An 18,370-nucleotide genomic window follows, 5' to 3' on the forward strand; every position below is an offset into this window, starting at 1 on the left:
GAAAAAAAGGGTGTGATAATCATAGGGGCATTTGTCTTCTTAGTGTAATAGAAAAAGTATACGGTAGGATACTTATCGACAGAGTTAGGGAAATAACAGAGGAATTAGCTGGAGAAGAACAGGCAGGCTATAGGAAGGGAAGAGGTTGTGTAGATCAGATATTCATTCTTAGATCTTTAGTGGAAAAGTTTCTAGAGAAGGGAAAGAAGTTGTGTGCGGCTTTCATGGATTTGGAGAAAGCATATGACAGGGTGGATAGACAAGGATTGTGGAAAGTATTAAGAATATATGGAGTAGATGGGAAGTTGTTGAATGATGTGAAGAGTATGTATGATGGTGCTAAGGCTACAGTGCTTGTGGATGGTGAACTAATTGAATTTTTCTCTTTGAAGGTTGGGTTGAAACAGGGATGTGTCATGTCTCCATGGTTGTTCAATCTGTACATGGATGGGATAATAAAAGAGGTACAAGGTAGGGTAGTGGATGTTGGAGTGGCTCTGGTGGGAGAGGATAGTGTTTGGAAACTCCCTGTACTGTTGTTTGCAGATGATACTGTGTTGTTGAGTGAAGACGAAGGGGAGCTGCAAGGCTTGGTGGATAAGTTTGGGAGAGTGTGTAAGAAACAGAATATAAAGGTGAATGTAGGGAAGAGTAAAGTGATGGTCTTTGAGAGAGGTGAAGTCAGTGAATGTACAGCGAGATTGGATGGTGAGGAAATGGAAAATGTGAGTACGTTTAAGTACTTGGGTAGTGTGATGAGTAAGGATGGAGGTTTGGAGGGTGAAGTGCTTGAAAGGGTACAGCAGGGAAGAAAGGTTGCTGGTTCTTTGAAAGCAGTGATAAGAAACAGGGAAGTGACCATGGAAGTGAAAAAGTTACTACATGACAGTATTGTGATAGAACTCTAACGTATGGAAGTGAAGCTTGGACGTTGCTGGAAAGACACAAGTCAAGAGTGAGAGCAGTGGAAATGAGTTATTTAAGAGGAGCCTGTGGAGTCACATGGAGAGACAGGCTAACGAATGAGGATATAAAGGAGCGATGTGGTGTGGATGTGGATGTGATAGGAAGCGTTATGAGGAACACACTGAGGTGGTTTGGCCATGTGGAGAGGATGGAGGGTGAAAGACTGACGAAGAGAGTGTATGTGAGTGAGGTGGAGGGGGGAAGAGGGAGGGGGAGGCCAAGGATGAGATGAAGGGATGGGGTGGAGAGGTATATGAGAGAGGGGGTGTGAGTTGGGAGCAGGGCAATGAAATGGCGGGCCACAGGGTGACCTGGAGGCGTTTTGTTTGTGGCCACCCCAAACGGGATTGAGGCATCTGACAATATATATATATATATATATATATATATATATATATATATATATATATATATATATATATATATATATATATATATATATATATATATATATATATATATATTGAAATGTTATGTGATATGTGAAACAAATATAAATAAATAAAATCCATAAAAAACGTGAAGCACTTGCCATAAAACTATGTATACGCATTAATAACTAAAGCTCCTTTGCTTTCTTTACACCACTCATATATAGCTGTGCTAATGTCTATCAACAGTTGGACTTGATTGATACAGCATTAATTTTGTTACTCTAAATTCCCCCACGAATAACCTAATGCTTAGCTACGTTTTGGGTCACTCTGTACACTTCTTCTGGCTTTACATTTACTTCTTCAGGAGGTAGACATCGGCCTTGGTCCTTTTGGAATGGGTCTTCAGCGTGCCGAGGCTGTGGACTTCACGTGGCCATTGTTCATCGAGCCTATTAGAGCCTTGGCTGGACGGGGGCTGCCTGGGGTGGATCCCTGGGGCTTCCTCTTCCCCCTGGCTCCTCTGGTGTGGGTGGCCATATTGACGGTGCTCCTGCTGCTGCCTGCCTTTATGCTGATTTTGGCTGCCTGTTTATCCCACCACACTCTCAAACCCGACTATTTCTTCAGGGAGATGTTTGTGTTGATGCAAGTACTGCTCCAGCAAAGTGAGTCAAGATGTTACTGTTCCTGCAAGGACTTTTGCAGCGGATTTGTACTTTTTTCTTTTCTTAATCCAGTGAAACATTCTGATGCTCCTTCACAACATCGTCATCTTGAATACTGAACCATAAATACAGATCGTTACAAATATATAATGCTAGTCTCACAGAAGTGCTGTAGAAAGGACGAAGAAACGTAGTACTCTTCTTTTACTCCTTTTACTCAATGACATACGTGAAATAAGCTGAAAAAGGACGATATGGGTCCAGTTAAGGTAAACAAGGCATCTTGGTTGTAGATACATGTTTATCTGAATGTGAACTCAGTGGACTGGAGGTTGAAGTTCCCCCTCTGCTAGAGTCCACCATGTGCGTTTCGGGGTTTCGGGGGATAGGGAGGGAATTGAAAGACGAAGGTATAACTGGACATCCCTATCACCCGGCAGCAACATTGCCACCACAGGAAGGTGCCCTTCTCCATCACCAGATACCGTACAATGTGAAGAGATTGGAGAGAAAGAGGAGTAGTAGGAGGGCGTAAAGGAATGAGGTGACTGAGATTCTTGTATTCCTTAGCTTGAGTTTTAGAGAATTTCTGATATTGATTCATAACAAGAATACTGTGTGGTTGGTGGGGGTGCCCACTATCCACTCATACGATGTAGTGCTGCCTTCAGGTGACCCTACAATCAGTGTATAATCTCTCTCTCTCTCTCTCTCTCTCTCTCTCTCTCTCTCTCTCTGTATATATATATATATATATATATATATATATATATATATATATATATATATATAATCATCAGCCATAACTAGTCCATTGCTGAATAAAGGCCTCTCCCAACCTTTGCCACGAATTCCTTGACTGAGCCAATCTTTGCCACGTTTTCCCTGCAAATTTCTCTATCTCATCTCTCCATCTCCTGTCTGGCCTTTTTCTGCTACGCTTACAATCTCTTGGTGTCCATTCAGTCAGCCTCTTGCTCCATCGGTTATCCCTTATTCTTGCTATATGGCCTGCCCACCTCCATTTCTGTTCTTTTATAACTTCTATAATATCTTTGACTTTAGTCTGCTCTCTCACCCAAGTTGATCTTTTCCTGTCTCTAAAGGATATTCCCAACATTGACCTTTCCATTGCTCTCTGAGAACGGATTAAATTATTTTCCATTGATTTTGTCAGTTTCCAGGTTTCACAACCATACGTCATAGCTGGGATTATACATTCGTTATATACTTTTCGTTTCATACAAACTGGCCAGCTACTTTTCATAATGTCTCTATGTTTACCGAAAGCTTTCCATCCTATTGTAATGCGTCTTCTTATTTCGTTATCATGATTATTCGTTAATTTTAGTATTTGTCCCAAGTAGTTGTACTCTTCAACTTCTTCAAGAATTTCATAACTTATTCTGATGACGCTCTTTGGTGTTTGTGGATTAAACATTTTACTTTAGTTTTACACCGGTTCATCTTCAGTCTTACTTTCAGACTTTCTCTGTTCAGTTCATTTAACATTTCTTGTAATGTCTCCACTGTTTCTGAGATTAGGACAATGTCATCTGTAAATCTTATATGGTTTGGCTTTTCTCCATCTATGTTCTCTCCTTTGTTTTCCCGGTATAGCTTTCTGAAAATACTTTCTAGGCATGCTGTAAATAATTTTTTTGAAATTGTATCTCCCTGACGCACGCCCTTCTCAATCTTAATTTTTTCCGAGTCCTTATGTAATTTAACTGTAGCAGTTCCCTCTTTATATATGTTTTCGAGCAGTTTTACAATGTTCACATTCACTCCTTGTTCTCGCGATGAATTTATAATTGCTATGTGCTCCACTGAATCTAAAGCCTTTTCGTAAACAACAAAACCTAAGCTAAGTGTTTTATTATATTCTGTAGTATTCTCGATTAGCTGATTCATTGTGTGTAGATGATCAATGGTTGACCACCCGCTTCGGAATCCTGCCTGTTCACGAGGCTGATTTTCCTCCAAAAGTGTTGTTATTCTGTTCGTAAAGACTTTAGTGAAGAGTTTGTAAATGACCGATAATAAGCTAATTGGTCGACAGTTACTAAGATCTTATGAATCACCTTTTTTGTAGAGTAAAATAACTATTGCATTACACTATGTTTTGAGAATTTTCTTCTGTTTTATGTAGTGGGTAAATAAGTGAGCAAGCCTATTTTGTACTTCTACTCCTGCTTACAACAGTAAATCTGTTACTAGTTCATCTTCTCCCGGAGCCTTCCCACTTTTCATATTTTTAAGACAAATATTTACTTCGTCTGGTGTTACCTCACGTATTTCACTTGTGTCAACTGAAAAGTTAGCTATTGGTACTACTGTCTTTGATGCATACAGTTCTTTGTAAAATTGTTCAACTCTCTTCAGCATCTTATCTCTGCATTTAATGATTTCACCGTTTTTTTTCTTTCAGTGATGTCATTTGCTTTCCTAGAGCCATTTTACGTCGGACCTGTTTCAGACTTCTTCCATTTTTGATGGTTTGTTTGATCTTATCCATGTTTCTCTTTCTTTTTTCTTCTCTTTGTCTTTTGTTAATAAGCTTATTTAACTCCGCTCGTTCTATTTCGTCTTTCTTTGTTTTTACTTTCCTTTCCTTTCGTGTTTTCATAAGCTCGAGTGTCTTTTCTGAATATTTCTTGGCTTTGGTTCTATTAGGTTTTCCTACTACCTCCGCTGATTCTCTTAGTACTTTTGTCAGTCTGTCATTTAGCTCATCAGTGTCACATTCAGCATTATTTAGAGCCTGAAATTTGTTCCTTATTTCCAACTGAAAGGCTGCTTTGTTTTCGTTTACTATTATTGGGCATATCTTTTTATCTTTAATCGTCTTCCTACTTTCACTTCTGAAATTGAATCTGGCTGTGCAACACACCATTCTATGATACTTTGAGAAACATTTACTGACCTCCATAAAGGAGCAAAACATAGTTTGGCCTCGATCTGTTGCTGATATCCTGTGCTTCTGGCCTAACAGTTTTCCCATTGATGAATTTCTCCTGAAATTAAATTCGTTAGTTCCATCGATTAAGTTTACTCATGAGATGGAAATGGATTATGAATTGCCATTTTTGGATGCAAAAGTTATCAGGAACCAAAATGTTTTGAAGACTAAGGTATACAGAAAACCTACAAATATTATGTCATATGTTCATTACTATTCAAACCATCATATTAATGTAAAAAGATCTGTGTTCATACCCATGTACCTAAGAGCATATAGAATTTCAGACCCAGAATTTTTAGATGATGAACTAAAAATGATTCAGAGCATTGGAAAAAATCTATAATATCTACAAAGTATACTGACTCAGTGCCACAATACAGCCAAGAAAGGATTCCTTGAAGGGAAAACTAATAGACCAGATAGCCAGAATATTCAAAGAACCCTTGTCCTCCTCTTCCATGAAAACTTTTTTGATGTTGTTCACATACTGAGGAAACTTAATGTACAAGTAGTATTCAAATATGAGAACACCATAAAAAAAAAAAAAAAAAAAAAAACTCATCAAGAACAGCCCTTTCAGTAATTCAGTCGTTGTTTACAAAATCCCGTGTAAAAGCTGTAACAAATTTTTCATAGGACAGTCTGGAAAAGATTTGGAAACTAGAATCTCACACCATAAATACAGTGTAAGGACAGCCCAACAGAGTAGCGGTTTATTTCAGCACAAAGCATCCAGTGATCACCATATTGACTGGACAGGCCCTAAGATTCTAGCAAGATCAAAAAGCTTAGATGAAAGAAATGTAAAAGAATCTTGTGTAATTTCTGGCACATATGAAAAGAATGTAAACATGAGTTATGGTCATTTTAAGTGTGATAAATTGTTAACTGAATTAATTTTAAAGCAGTATCCCCCAGACTAACAACTGATTGTTCCCTGTCGTCTCCTTGTAGTGTAGTCACACCTGTGTGGGACACACCTAGCATTAATCATCTAGGTCTTAAGTTAAGTAGAAGTATTTATCCCCTCCTCCTCCTCCTCCCTCCCCCCTCTCCCTTTCCCCCATCCCCTCCTCCCCTCCCCGTTCCCCCTCCCTCCCCATCCCCTTTCCTCCCCTCCTACTCCCTCCTCCTTTGTCACGTGCATCCCTAAGGAAGGAAAAAGAAAGGTACCTATTGTTCTGTGCATCACCCATTTTTAGATTTAGGTCATCCATTGTTGTGTGCCACTCCCTGCTGCAGGTGACCATAAGTTAAGAAAAATTCAGGCCATCCTTTGTTCTCTGTGCCACTCTCTGCTGCACGCGTGCATAAAAGACCTCAACCCTCTACGTTTCTGTCTCAATCTGAAAATGTAATTTACGAAAGTACTCACTGTCGCTCCTTTCATTTCTCCTGTGGTTATTTTTTGCACACACACACACACATATATATATATATATATATATATATATATATATATATATATATATATATATATATATATATATACCTAGGCTGCTTCCCCCAAGGAAAGGGAGGTAGCCGAGACAGGACGACACACTCCCCATTTACTCATCCATTCAAACACATTCATTCGCATCTTAGCCCCAAAGGGGAGAACGGACAGATCCTCACCGCACCACACCGCACAAGGGTCAACTGCGCAATGCAATCAGTGACATCCGCAGCAGGGCCCGACAGCAGAACTGGTTTACCCCTACCACATCATAACAGACCCATCCCCTTACCCGCACCTGACCTAACTAGCTGATCAGACCAAATGCGGGAGAATATCCCCTCAGGGCTGCGTCATCACTTATTCATTCACAATTTCTCTCCATTTATTTCTGTCACGCACAGCCACTCTTCCTTGCTCAACAGACATCCCTCTCGCATCCAGCGCTCTCTTCACACTGTCCATCCATCCTATTCGTGGTCTTCCTCTCAGCCTTACACCTCTCACATCAGATCTAGTTATCTTTTTCACCAATCGCTCATTATCCATTCTCTCCATATGCCCAAACCATCGCAACACCTTCTGCTCAACTCTACCAGCCATCTTCCGAACAACTCCAGTTCTCCTTCGCACTTCATCATTTCCCACCCGATCCATACACATCACTCCACACATACTCCTCAGACACCTCATCTCCATTACATTCAAACTTTTCCTCTCTGCTACACCCATATTCCGTGTTTCAGCTCCATATAATGCAGTCGGTACCACAACACCCTCATACAGCCTTCTCTTTACATCCATTCTAAGCGAACGACATTTAAACACTTTTTTCATTCCTCCCAGCACCTTTCCTACTTCATTTATTCTAAACTTCACTTCTGCATCTATTCTTCCATCCACAGCAACATGTGACCCTAGATATTTAAAACAATCTACCTCCTCAAGCAACTCACCATTCAAAACTATATTCATCCCCCTACCATCGATCAACCTCGTACACTTCATCACTTTACTCTTATTCTCATTTACTTTCAATTTCCTCCTTTAACACACCCTTCCAAACTCCTTTACCAACTGTCTCAATCTCTCCTCTGAATCAGTCACCAGTGCAGTATCATCTGCAAACAGCAGCTGCTTCAGATTCCACTCTCCACCATCAACATTTACCAGACTCAGACCACCTAAAACTCTTGCATTCACCTCCCTTACAACATCATCCATGTAAATATTAAACAACCAAGGCGACATTACACATCCCTGTCGCAGCCCCACTCTCACGGGAAACCAATCACTCACAGCATTTCCCACTCTTACACACGCTCTACTATGTACATAAAAACTTTTCACCCCTTTTAGTAACCTACCATCAAGTCCATACAATCTTAAAACAGTCCACAAAGCCTCCCTATCAATTCTGTCATACGCTTTCTCTAAATCTATAAATGCCCAAAAAACATCCTTGCTTTTTGCTAAATACTTTTCACACACTTGTCTCACAGCAAACACCTGATCAACGCATCCTCTCCCTCTCCTAAAGCCACACTGCTCGTCACCAATCACTCCCTCTGTACCCTCTCTAACTCTCATAATTAACACTCTACCATACACCTTCCCTACAACACTCAACAGACTTTTACCCCTAAAGCTAGTACATTCATACTTATCACCCTTGCCTTTATACAACGGGACCACACAAGCACTTGCCCAGTCAATTGGCACCATACCTGTCTCAAAGCACACATTCAACAATCTTACTAACCGGTCAACAATATATATATATATATATATATATATATATATATATATATATATATATATATATATATATGAGAGGAGTGAGGTGAATCAGGAGAGAGAGGAGCAGTCTGGGAGAAAGACTGAAAGTTGAGAAACTGAGGATCAAGGAAATGGGAAATGATTACCAAAGTAGAGGAGGAGTTAGAATTAGTGAATTGGAAGGAAATTCATCTGGATAGCCTGTTGAATGCCTATTGCGTTTGTTTAATTAGAAATGGTAAAGCGTATCAAGAGTAGCAACAAAGAAGAAAGGTACGGCATGGTGGGCTGAGGAGGTTAAGAGGGCATTGGAGGAAAAGAGGAAGAAGTGGCTAAAGTGGTTACGGAAGAGGGGTTCAGCTGAAATAAGAACTGAATGTATTGAAAGCAAGAAGTACATAACGAGACTAGTGAAGAGGAAAAAGGAGGTAAATGGTGATCTAGGAAGAAAAATGAATGCAAACTACTTTGATAATAGGAAGTTATTCCAGAAAGAGGTGCGAAATTCTAGAAGTGAAAGCGGAAAAAATTGTGATGGTGTGAAGGATGTAGGTGGTAGATTATTAACCCATGGGGTTGAAGTAAGGACCAGATGGAAAGAATATTTTGAATGTCTGATGAATGGGAATAGAGAGAGCAGACCGACTGTAAACATGATTGGTTTTGGGGTGTGCAGAGAAGGAATACAGTGCCAGGAGATGTGACACTCATACAGGTGAAGAGTGCTGTGAAGCGGCTGAAATATGGGAAAGCAGCTGGGGTTGATGACGTGTATGCAGAGATGATTAAGTGCAGTGGAGATAATGGAATGAAGTGCTTGTTCGAGATATGTAACAAGGCATGATGAGTAAAAGTGTGCCAGCAAAATGGAAAAAGGCTATGATTGTACCTCTGTACAAAAATAAAGGTGAGCGGAGTGAGTGCAAGAATTATCGTGACATAAGTTTATTGAGTGTGGTAGTGAAGGTATATGGAAGAATTATTATAGAGAAAGTAAGACAGATATCAGAAGTCATAGTGAGTGATGAACAAGGTGGCTTTAGGAGTGGCAGGGGATCTGTGGATCAAGTATTTGCAGTGAGACAGATAGCAGAGAAGGCTTGAGAGAAGGACCATAAGGTGTTTATGGCATTCATTAATCTGGAAATGCATACGACAAAGTGGACAGAGAGGGACTGTGGAAAGTTTTGCGCATGTACGGTGTAGATCAATGGTTCTTAACCTTTTTTCTTGGCAACCCAAAATCCATAAGATGGTCTATAGGGCGACCCAAACCCACATAAACTTACTCTGCACCAGAACTGAAAAAAATATATGTCATATCATGTGACTAAAACCAAAGTAATATTTCAATATTTTATTCATGTCATAATAAATTTCATTTTTATTATATGTACTTCCTAAGAACTAAAATATCAACACATTTTGGCAGGAAAAAAATAAATCGAAGATCAGAAACTCAAAATAATTCATTCATGTTGATGATACACCTATTTACTCTGACCATTAAGGAGAGAGTCACTATTTTGGATGTTGTCTGAGACATAAAGTACTATAATCAGTAAGATCCCTGGCACTGAAAAGTTTCAATCAGCTTCTCAAACCGGGGTGATTTAGATGACAGACTGCATCTTAGGTCATGCTCTGGTTGTAGACGGTTTCTGTACTTTGTGAGTGCAGAAAATCCTGTCTCGCACAGATGAGTTGTAGCAAAGGGAAGGAGTGCTTTCAGGGCTTCACCTCCAAGAATTTTCTTTTCTTTGTAAACTGTGATCCAGAATGAGCTCAGTGATTCGTTTTGTTTCCTGAAATCTTAACGAAGTGTTTCATCATTCTGAACCTCGATGAGCTGCTCCTGGAGGTAGCTGATGTTCGAAATCTCGTCATGTCAGTCTTAAGCTTCAATGCCGAAGGGATTTCTTACCCAGGCATATTTCATCACATTCTCAGGAATATAGTGAAAAACTCTTCGATTAGTCTGGAGATATGTTCCACAATGATGCTTTGGACCTGGGTGAGAGAAAATTTTTCGTCTTCCAGAAATTCGCTCAAAGATGGAACGACGCAGTCTTCCCAGTCTCAGTTTTACTCTTCCACAGCTTCAGTTTCCCCTTGAATGCAGTTACCTTCTCTGACAGCCCAACTAATGTCCGATCGTGACCTTGCGTTGAAATGTTCAAGATGTTAATCTCAGCAAAGATATCTGCAAGATAAGTCATTTGCATCACCTACTTTGAATCAGAGAATCTTTGGGGCCAGTGAATGATTCTTTTTTGCTAGAAATATCTCAGTCTCGTTCCGCATTTCAGGCAACCGTTGGAGCACCCTTCCTCGTGACAGTCACCTAACCTCAGAGTGGTACAACACGTGTACATGTTCTAAACCAAAATTAAAACACAACCGACTGATGATCCTGGAGGGCACAGCCCTAGATTAATGAAAATGACTACCTGGATGACTTCCTGCATCACTTTCTGTAACTCAGGTGACAACCCCTGAGAAGCAAGATTCTCACGGTGAAGGAGACAGTGAACAATCAGCACGAATGGATTTTCTTCTTTATCTCTAGCAGGAGCCATGACGTACTCTCAGCATTGCTGGTGCACAATCACAACAGACATAACAAACTGATTCCACTGAAGCCCTTCTTCCTTGAAGAATGAGTCCATAGTACTGAAAATATCTTCTCTGGTTGTGGTTGTGTGTAATGGCCGACAGAACAGAAATTCCTCTTCCATGTCTTCTGGACCTCGGTACCGTACGTAAGCCATGAGCTGGGCATCATTACTCCGAAATGAAAACGGTTAAGTTTTAAAATATAAAATGTACAGTACCGGTACTCTACCCCCAGTTGTGTGCATGGTACTAATCTTTTCTTAAGCCAAATGCAATCGCCTACTGTAGGAGAGAGAGAGAGAGAGAGAGAGAGAGAGAGAGAGAGAGAGAGAGAGACAGACAGACAGACAGACAGACAGACAGACAGACCGAGAGACAGAGACAGACAGACAGACAGACAGAGACAGACAGACAGACAGACAGACAGAGACAGACAGACAGACAGACAGACAGACAGAGAATGTAAAGTGTGAAGTATCGACAAGTATGGTAATATGTTAAAAAGTAATAGTATACAACATTAATAATATCAGTAATATATTTGTCTCTTGGCGACCTACTCCAAATGGCTTGGCGACCCAAATTTGGGTCGCGACCCATAGGTTAAGAACCACTGGTGTAGATGGTAAGCTGCTAGGTGCCGTCAAGAGTTTTTATGATGGTAGTGAAGTACGTGTAAGCGTTAATGGGCGTCTAACTGAATGGTTCACAATCGGTGTGGGCGTGCGACGAGGTTGTGTGATGTCACCCTGGTTGTTAGGTTGTTCAGTATATATATATATATATATATATATATATATATATATATATATATATATATATATATATATGAATCAATGGGGTGATAAGAGAAGTAGAAACACGAGTAATGGAGAGGTATGGCATTGGTAATGAATGTGATGGATAGAATATCTCAAATTTGTTTTATGCTGATGATGCATAACTGCTTGCAAATACTGGACAACAACTTCGGAGGCTAGTGCAGAGTTTTTTTTTTTTTTGCAGAGTCTGTGAGCGTCGTGTCTTCAAAGTAAATGTAGAAAAGAGTAAAGTGATGGATATTGAGGGAGAAGGTGATTCCCAGTGCGATGTTGCAGTGGATGGAGAGAGACTGGAACTGGTGAGAGAGTTCAAAATCTGGGGACAGTGATAGATAAGAGAGGATAATGTGTAAAAGATGCTGAGAATAGATTGACACAAGGAAGAAAAGTAGCTGGTGCAATGAAGACCTTGATAAGAAACAGAGGCTTGGGTGTTGCAGCTGCACGAGGCTTACATGAAGGAGTGTTAGTGCCAACTTTAACATATGGATGTGAGATCATGGTGTGGCATGAAAATGAAATGTCAAGAGTAAGAGCAATGGAATTGGACTGCTGAGGAATGTATGTGGAGTGCTGAGGGTGGATAGGATACGAAATAATGTGATTCTTGAAAGATGTGGAGTGAAGAAGTCGGTGGACACCAGAATCGAAGAGAGTGTAATGAGATGGTATGGTCATGTGGAGAGAATGGATAACGCTAGAGTGGTGACAAGGGTATATCTGAGAGAATTTGAAGAAAGGAGGAGGCGAGGTAGGCCAAGAAGGTGGAGAGATATGGTGGATGAGTGTGTGAGGAAGAGAGTTTTGGAAGTACGGTGAGGCTAGGGAACTGACAAGAGATTGAGATGGCTGGGTGAATGTTGTGAGAAGTGCATGATCAGGGCTTCGGAACTTATTTTTAACTTGGCAGCGTCTGGATTGACTCTATCGGATACGTTTATCTGAAGGTACATAACGTGATGAATGTTTTTGGAGTATCGGATAGAGCCAGGATTCCAGGGGCTTGAATGATGAGTGAATGGAAGCGTGGTCCATTGGATTGGGCAAATTTCTCGACATTGCTACTCCTCACCCTGCCCTACAGTTATACAGTTATATGGTCCAGGCCTCCTTTCCCACCCTAGGGCAGGGTGAGGAGTATATATATATATATATATATATATATATATATATATATATATATATATATATATATATATATATATATATATATATATATATATATATATATATATTGTTACGGAACAGAGAAAGATAACGTACACTTTCAGTGAGAATGCTAAAAATCACTACTGTCCCGTAAAGTTCCAGGTTCAAAACAAAAGAGTTAGGTAAAATTACAAGTTAAAGTTTAATGCTCAAACTAACAACAAAACATTCAGGACTCATAAGGATAATATAATGGCAAAAAACAGGTTAAATATATGGTTAACTGCAATAGCCTCTATTTACACGAAATTAGCAAGAATAAATTTATCTAAGTCAGCCCTGATAAAATGAGATACCAGATAATACTCAGTGAATGCCAGATAAATAATTACAGATACAAACTATTATCAAAAATGACTGACAAAGAACCCCACACGAATTACAAAAACTTCACTAGGCCTACAAATTAAACTTATGCTATACAGTACAAGAAAAATGCAACAACAGTTATACTCAAATTACACACAGCTGCTAGATGTTTGGAGATTTCTTGAGCACTCACAATAATAATAATTGTACAGGGGAGGACAGAGATGTGAACAAAATGAGGAGCAGATCTAAGTGGCAATGATGCAGAGACTGAGCTCATTATATAGGGGCCAGCAGAGCCTGATACAACTTGTAAGAGGGACGCGCAAATGAAGCCATGGGGACAGAGAGCTGAAAATCCCGCTCTGGATAACAGAGAGAACGACTTACTCTACTATAACGGTAGAAGGGGGGACTGAGGCAGAACACGCTCGTGATCAAACATGCAGCAACTGTGCGTTAAAATTACACAAAGGATGATGAAATCATAGGCTATGTAACACCTCCCCACAAAGAAAAAGAAATTTACAAAGGAAATTTCTTATTACTCTAAAACAATCTGTCTAAAGTCTAGATAAGCAATCTGCAATAACATTTTCTTTCCCCTTGACATGTTGTATGTCTAATGAATACTCCTGAAGAAGTAGACTCCATCTTGTCAATCTCTGATTTTTATCTTTAAACTTACTAAGGAATTTCAGTGGGTTATGATCGGTATAAATGACTATGGGGTCAAAATCAGAACACAAATAAAATGAAAAATGCTGTAAACCCAAAATCAAGGCCAAAAGCTCTTTCTCAATAGTTGAGTAGTTCTTTTGAGGTGGAGTGAACTTCTTACTGTAATAAGATACAGGATGTTCAATACCCTGATCATCCTCTTGCAGCAAAACAGCCCCAGCTCCTGTATCACTTGCATCAACAGCCATCTTAAAAGGCTTAGCAAAATTTGGAGTAGCGAGCACTGGCTGACTTAATAGAATAGCTTTAAGTTTGTTGAAAGAGGATTCACAGTTATCGGTCCAGACAAATTTAACTCCCTTTTTCAGTAGGTCTGTAAGTGGTGATACAAGAATAGAAAAGTTAAGAACAAATCTCCTGTAATAACCTACCATTCCCAAAAATCTTTGTAGCTCTTTCCTACCTTTAGGTCTGGGAAGATCACTTATAACCTGAACCTTAGCTCCTGGTGGTGCAACATGTCCATCACCAGTTACATACACAAGGTACTGAACCTTAGCTTGACCAAACTCACACTTTGATAAATTAGCTACAAGATTAGCCTGAACTAAACGGTCAAGAAATTTACTGACATGCCATAGATGATCTTTCCAGTTGTCACTGAAGATTAATACATCATCAATATAAACAACACACCCTGCCAAACCCTCTGTTACAACATTCATGAGCTTTTGAAAAGTGGCTGGTGCATTCTTCATACCATATGGCATTACAGAACATGCAAAAGCCTTTCCTAGTGTTACAAAACATGAGATCTCCCTAGCACGTTCAGTCATAGGTACTTGCCAGTATCCCTTTAACAAATCAAACTTACTTATGTACCTAGCCTTTCCGATCTTGTCTATGCAATCTTCCACACGAGGGAGAGGGTAAGTGTCTGTTTTAGTTATCTGATTAACACGTCTGTAGTCGATGCAAAGCCTCTGTGACCCACCTGGCTTAGGGACCAGAGTGACAGGAGAACTCCACTCGCTCTGACAGGGCTCAATCATCATGTGGTCCAACAGGTAGCCAAGCTCCTTCTCGATGAGAGGAACTTTCACTGGGTTCACACGGTAAGGAGGCAATTTAATTGGCTTTGCGTCTCCAACATCGACATCATGCATCAACACAGTGGTTCTTCCTGGAGTGGCACGGAACACTTGCGGGTACTCCTGCAGTAACGCCGAAAACTCCTGCCTTTCCTTGGGTGGTAGATGAGAAAGCTTAGTCTGGAGATCATTCATGATATCAGGATTCTTCCCCAAACTATCACTCAGGCTCATACTGCATGGGAGAGCTTCACTTGCAGACTCGGGTGGAACAGCTACAGTGCAGACTGGATTATTTTCGTCCCGCCTGTGATATAACTTTAGCATGTTGATGTGACATAGTTGCTTGCTCTTTCTACGATCTGGTGTGGCGATGACATAGTTGACATCACTGAGTTTCTTCTCCACGAAATAGGGGCCACTAAACTTGGCTTGAAGAGGTTGCCCATGAACTGGTAGCAGAATCAAAACCTGATCTCCTGGCTGAAAGTGGCGTAACCTGGACTTCTTATCATACCAAGTCTTCATCTTCTCCTGAGCAGCTCCTAAATTCTCTCTCGCCAGTTGTAAAGCAGTGGACAGCCGTTCTTTGAACTTCATCACATACTCCAGCAGGTTGACGTCATCTTCCTCCGACAGCCAGCATTCCTTGAGTAACTTAAGGGGTCCTCTTACTTCATGGCCAAACAGTAGTTCAAAAGGTGAGAAGCCCAGTGATTCATTTGGAGATTCTCTTGCAGCAAACACAACGAATGGAAGACCTTTATCCCAGTCTTTCTGATGTTCCAAACAGTATTTCTTGAGCATCGATTTGAGTGTTTGATGATATCTCTCCAACGCTCCTTGGGTCTGGGGATGGTAAGCTGAAGACGTGATCTGGGAGATGCCCAACTCTTTCAGAGACTGCTTGAAAACATTTGACATGAAATTACTTCCTCGGTCTGACTGTACCTCCTTGGGCAGACCAAACTTTGTGAAGAACCCTAGCATTTCCTTAACCACGTTCTTTGCTGAGATATTTCTAAGTGGAATGGCTTCAGGATAACGAGTAGCCATATCAATCATGGTCAACACATAAGAAAATCCTGAAGAAGTCTTAGGAAGAGGGCCCACAATATCCACCAACACACGGGTGAAAGGCGCCTCAAAAGGAGGAATGGGAACTAGAGGTGCAACCTTTTCGGTCTGATTACACTTCCCCACAACTTGACAGGTGTGACAAGACTTACAATACCAGGAAACATCCCTGAAGATACCTGGCCAGTAGAAGTGTTTCAAAATGCGTGCCACAGTCTTCCTCACTCCAAGGTGTCCTGCCAAACTGGAATCATGAGCCACTCGAATGATATCCTGCCTACAAACACGAGGGATGACAACTTGATGTACAACCTCCCATTCACAGTCGGCTGATGCTGTTGGGGGTCTCCACTTCCTCATAAGTACTCCTGACTTTACATAATAACAAGTAGAAGCACCAGCTGACTCTTCCTCACTGCAAGCAGAGTTAGCTAGACCTTTCAACTCAGGGTCAGCAACCTGCAACTCAACCAACTCTTGACGAGACAAATTATCAACACTACGGGGTACTGCCTCATCTGGTGAGTGGTCCAAATTAGCAAGAAAAGTGTCAGCTAGGATAACATCATCATCATCATTATCCTCTAAATCACCAGTAACTTTAGACTTAGCCCTAGTGACAGCACATGCAGGGAACACATCAGGGACATCACAATCCTGGGACGCAGCCACTGGCTCACTAGACAACTGAGGAGCTGGACACACTTGACTTCCACCAATATCATTTCCAAGTAAGAAAGTTACACCTGACATTGGGAGTGTCTCAACCAACCCAACCATAACGGAACCATTAACAAAACCAGACTCTAACTTCACTCTGCACAGAGGGACAGAGAAGTAATTATTCCCTACACCTTGTAAGATTACAGTTTCATCAGAGGAATTAACATTAGAGCCTAGAACACTGGTCAGCATAAAGGATTGCCAAGCACCTGTATCACGATATATTTTAACTGATTTCCTGTCATTACTGTCCAGAGGACTGACAAAACCATCAGACAGGAAATTAGCACATGAACTCTTGAGAGTGTCACCCACGTTACTGCTCAAAAGAGGAGCTCCATCATGAGAATTTAAGTTACCCCTCAAAGCAGGTTCAGTTAACTCAGTTAAAGAATTCTGGGAACTCTCAAGAGTGGACACTAGACCAATTGACTGAATATTTAAAGACTCCTTTTTGTTCACATCACGCTGTCTCGTGAAACATCTCTCCGTAGTATGACCAAGCTTACTACAATAAGTACATTTACTTTTCTGAAATCTAGAGGTGAAGCTGGTATTTACTTCCTGAGAAACATCATCCTTATTCTCTTTCCTGTTACCTGTACTCTGAGTAGAGGCATCGTACTTACTCTCAGCTTTCCCTTTTTCTCTAGAATATCTCTTGTGAGTGAGAACATACTCATCAGCTAAAACTGCAGCATCAGACAAATTATCTATTCTTCTCTCATCAAGATATAGGCTTACATCTTTACTAATACACCTTTTGAAATCCTCCAGCAAAATCATCTGCTTAAATTTACCAAAATCAGAATCCACATTCTTAGAATTTAACCACTGCTCCAACAAATCTTCTTTGATTTTTGCATACTCAACATGGGATTGCTTATCTTGCTTGTAAGTTGTCCTAAATTTTACTCTATAAGCTTCAGGAACAAGCTCATAGGCCTTAAGAATCAAGCTCTTAACTACATCATAATTATCAGATTGATCCTGAGGCAAAGATGCATAAGTTACTTGAGCTTTACCGGTGAGAACAGTTTGAAGGAGTACTGGCCAATACTCCTTAGGCCAATTAAAACCTGTAGCTACCCTCTCAAACAAATGAAAATACTTTGTTAAATCATATTCATTAAAAGGAGGGACAAGTTTAACATTTTTAGCCACATCAAAATCATCAGAGCTAGATGATCCAGTTCCACCTTGTTTCATGCGATACTCATGGTCTGCCTGAATCCTAGCAATTTCAACTTGTGCCTCAGCCTCCTTAGCTTTTGCCTGAAATTCAGCCTCCTTAGCCTTAGCCTCCTGCAGGGCTAGCTGTAACTTAGCTAATTCAATCTGCGTTTGCTCATTTGGAGGAGTTACATTAAACAAGCTTTTATTAAACATGCCAACAATTTGATCTTTAGAATGACGAGAGCGAACTGCAATTCCCAATTGTTGAGCAACAAGCTTAAGTTCATTCTTTGTTCTGTTTTCTATATCACACACTGTTTGCAGATTTGACAAAAAATCCCTGGCTTCATCAAGTGTAGAAATAGTAGCCATCATGAATATATCACAGTCACAAAATATCAAACAATATCCTTATGATAATATCCTGAATATCCTGATATGAGGTCGCCAAATTTATGTTACGGAACAGAGAAAGAT

The 18,370-nt window shown here is 40.4% G+C and overlaps 1 protein-coding gene across 1 annotated transcript in view; it reads left to right on the plus strand.

The window, feature by feature from the left end:
• LOC145399709 (glutamate receptor ionotropic, delta-2-like) overlaps nucleotides 1–18,370 on the plus strand; it is a 119,569-nt gene that overhangs the window by 38,476 nt on the left and 62,723 nt on the right. Inside the window, exon 7 of the mRNA XM_080272255.1 lies at nucleotides 1,708–2,008. Coding sequence (XP_080128381.1) covers nucleotides 1,708–2,008 — 301 coding nt within the window. The remainder of the gene's footprint in view (nucleotides 1–1,707; nucleotides 2,009–18,370) is intronic.

The sequence above is a fragment of the Coenobita brevimanus genome, chromosome 50, assembly GCF_032717465.1.
Source record: "Coenobita brevimanus isolate Jiangsu-jjx chromosome 50, ASM3271746v2, whole genome shotgun sequence".
Classification (NCBI taxonomy): Eukaryota; Metazoa; Arthropoda; class Malacostraca; order Decapoda; family Coenobitidae; genus Coenobita; species Coenobita brevimanus.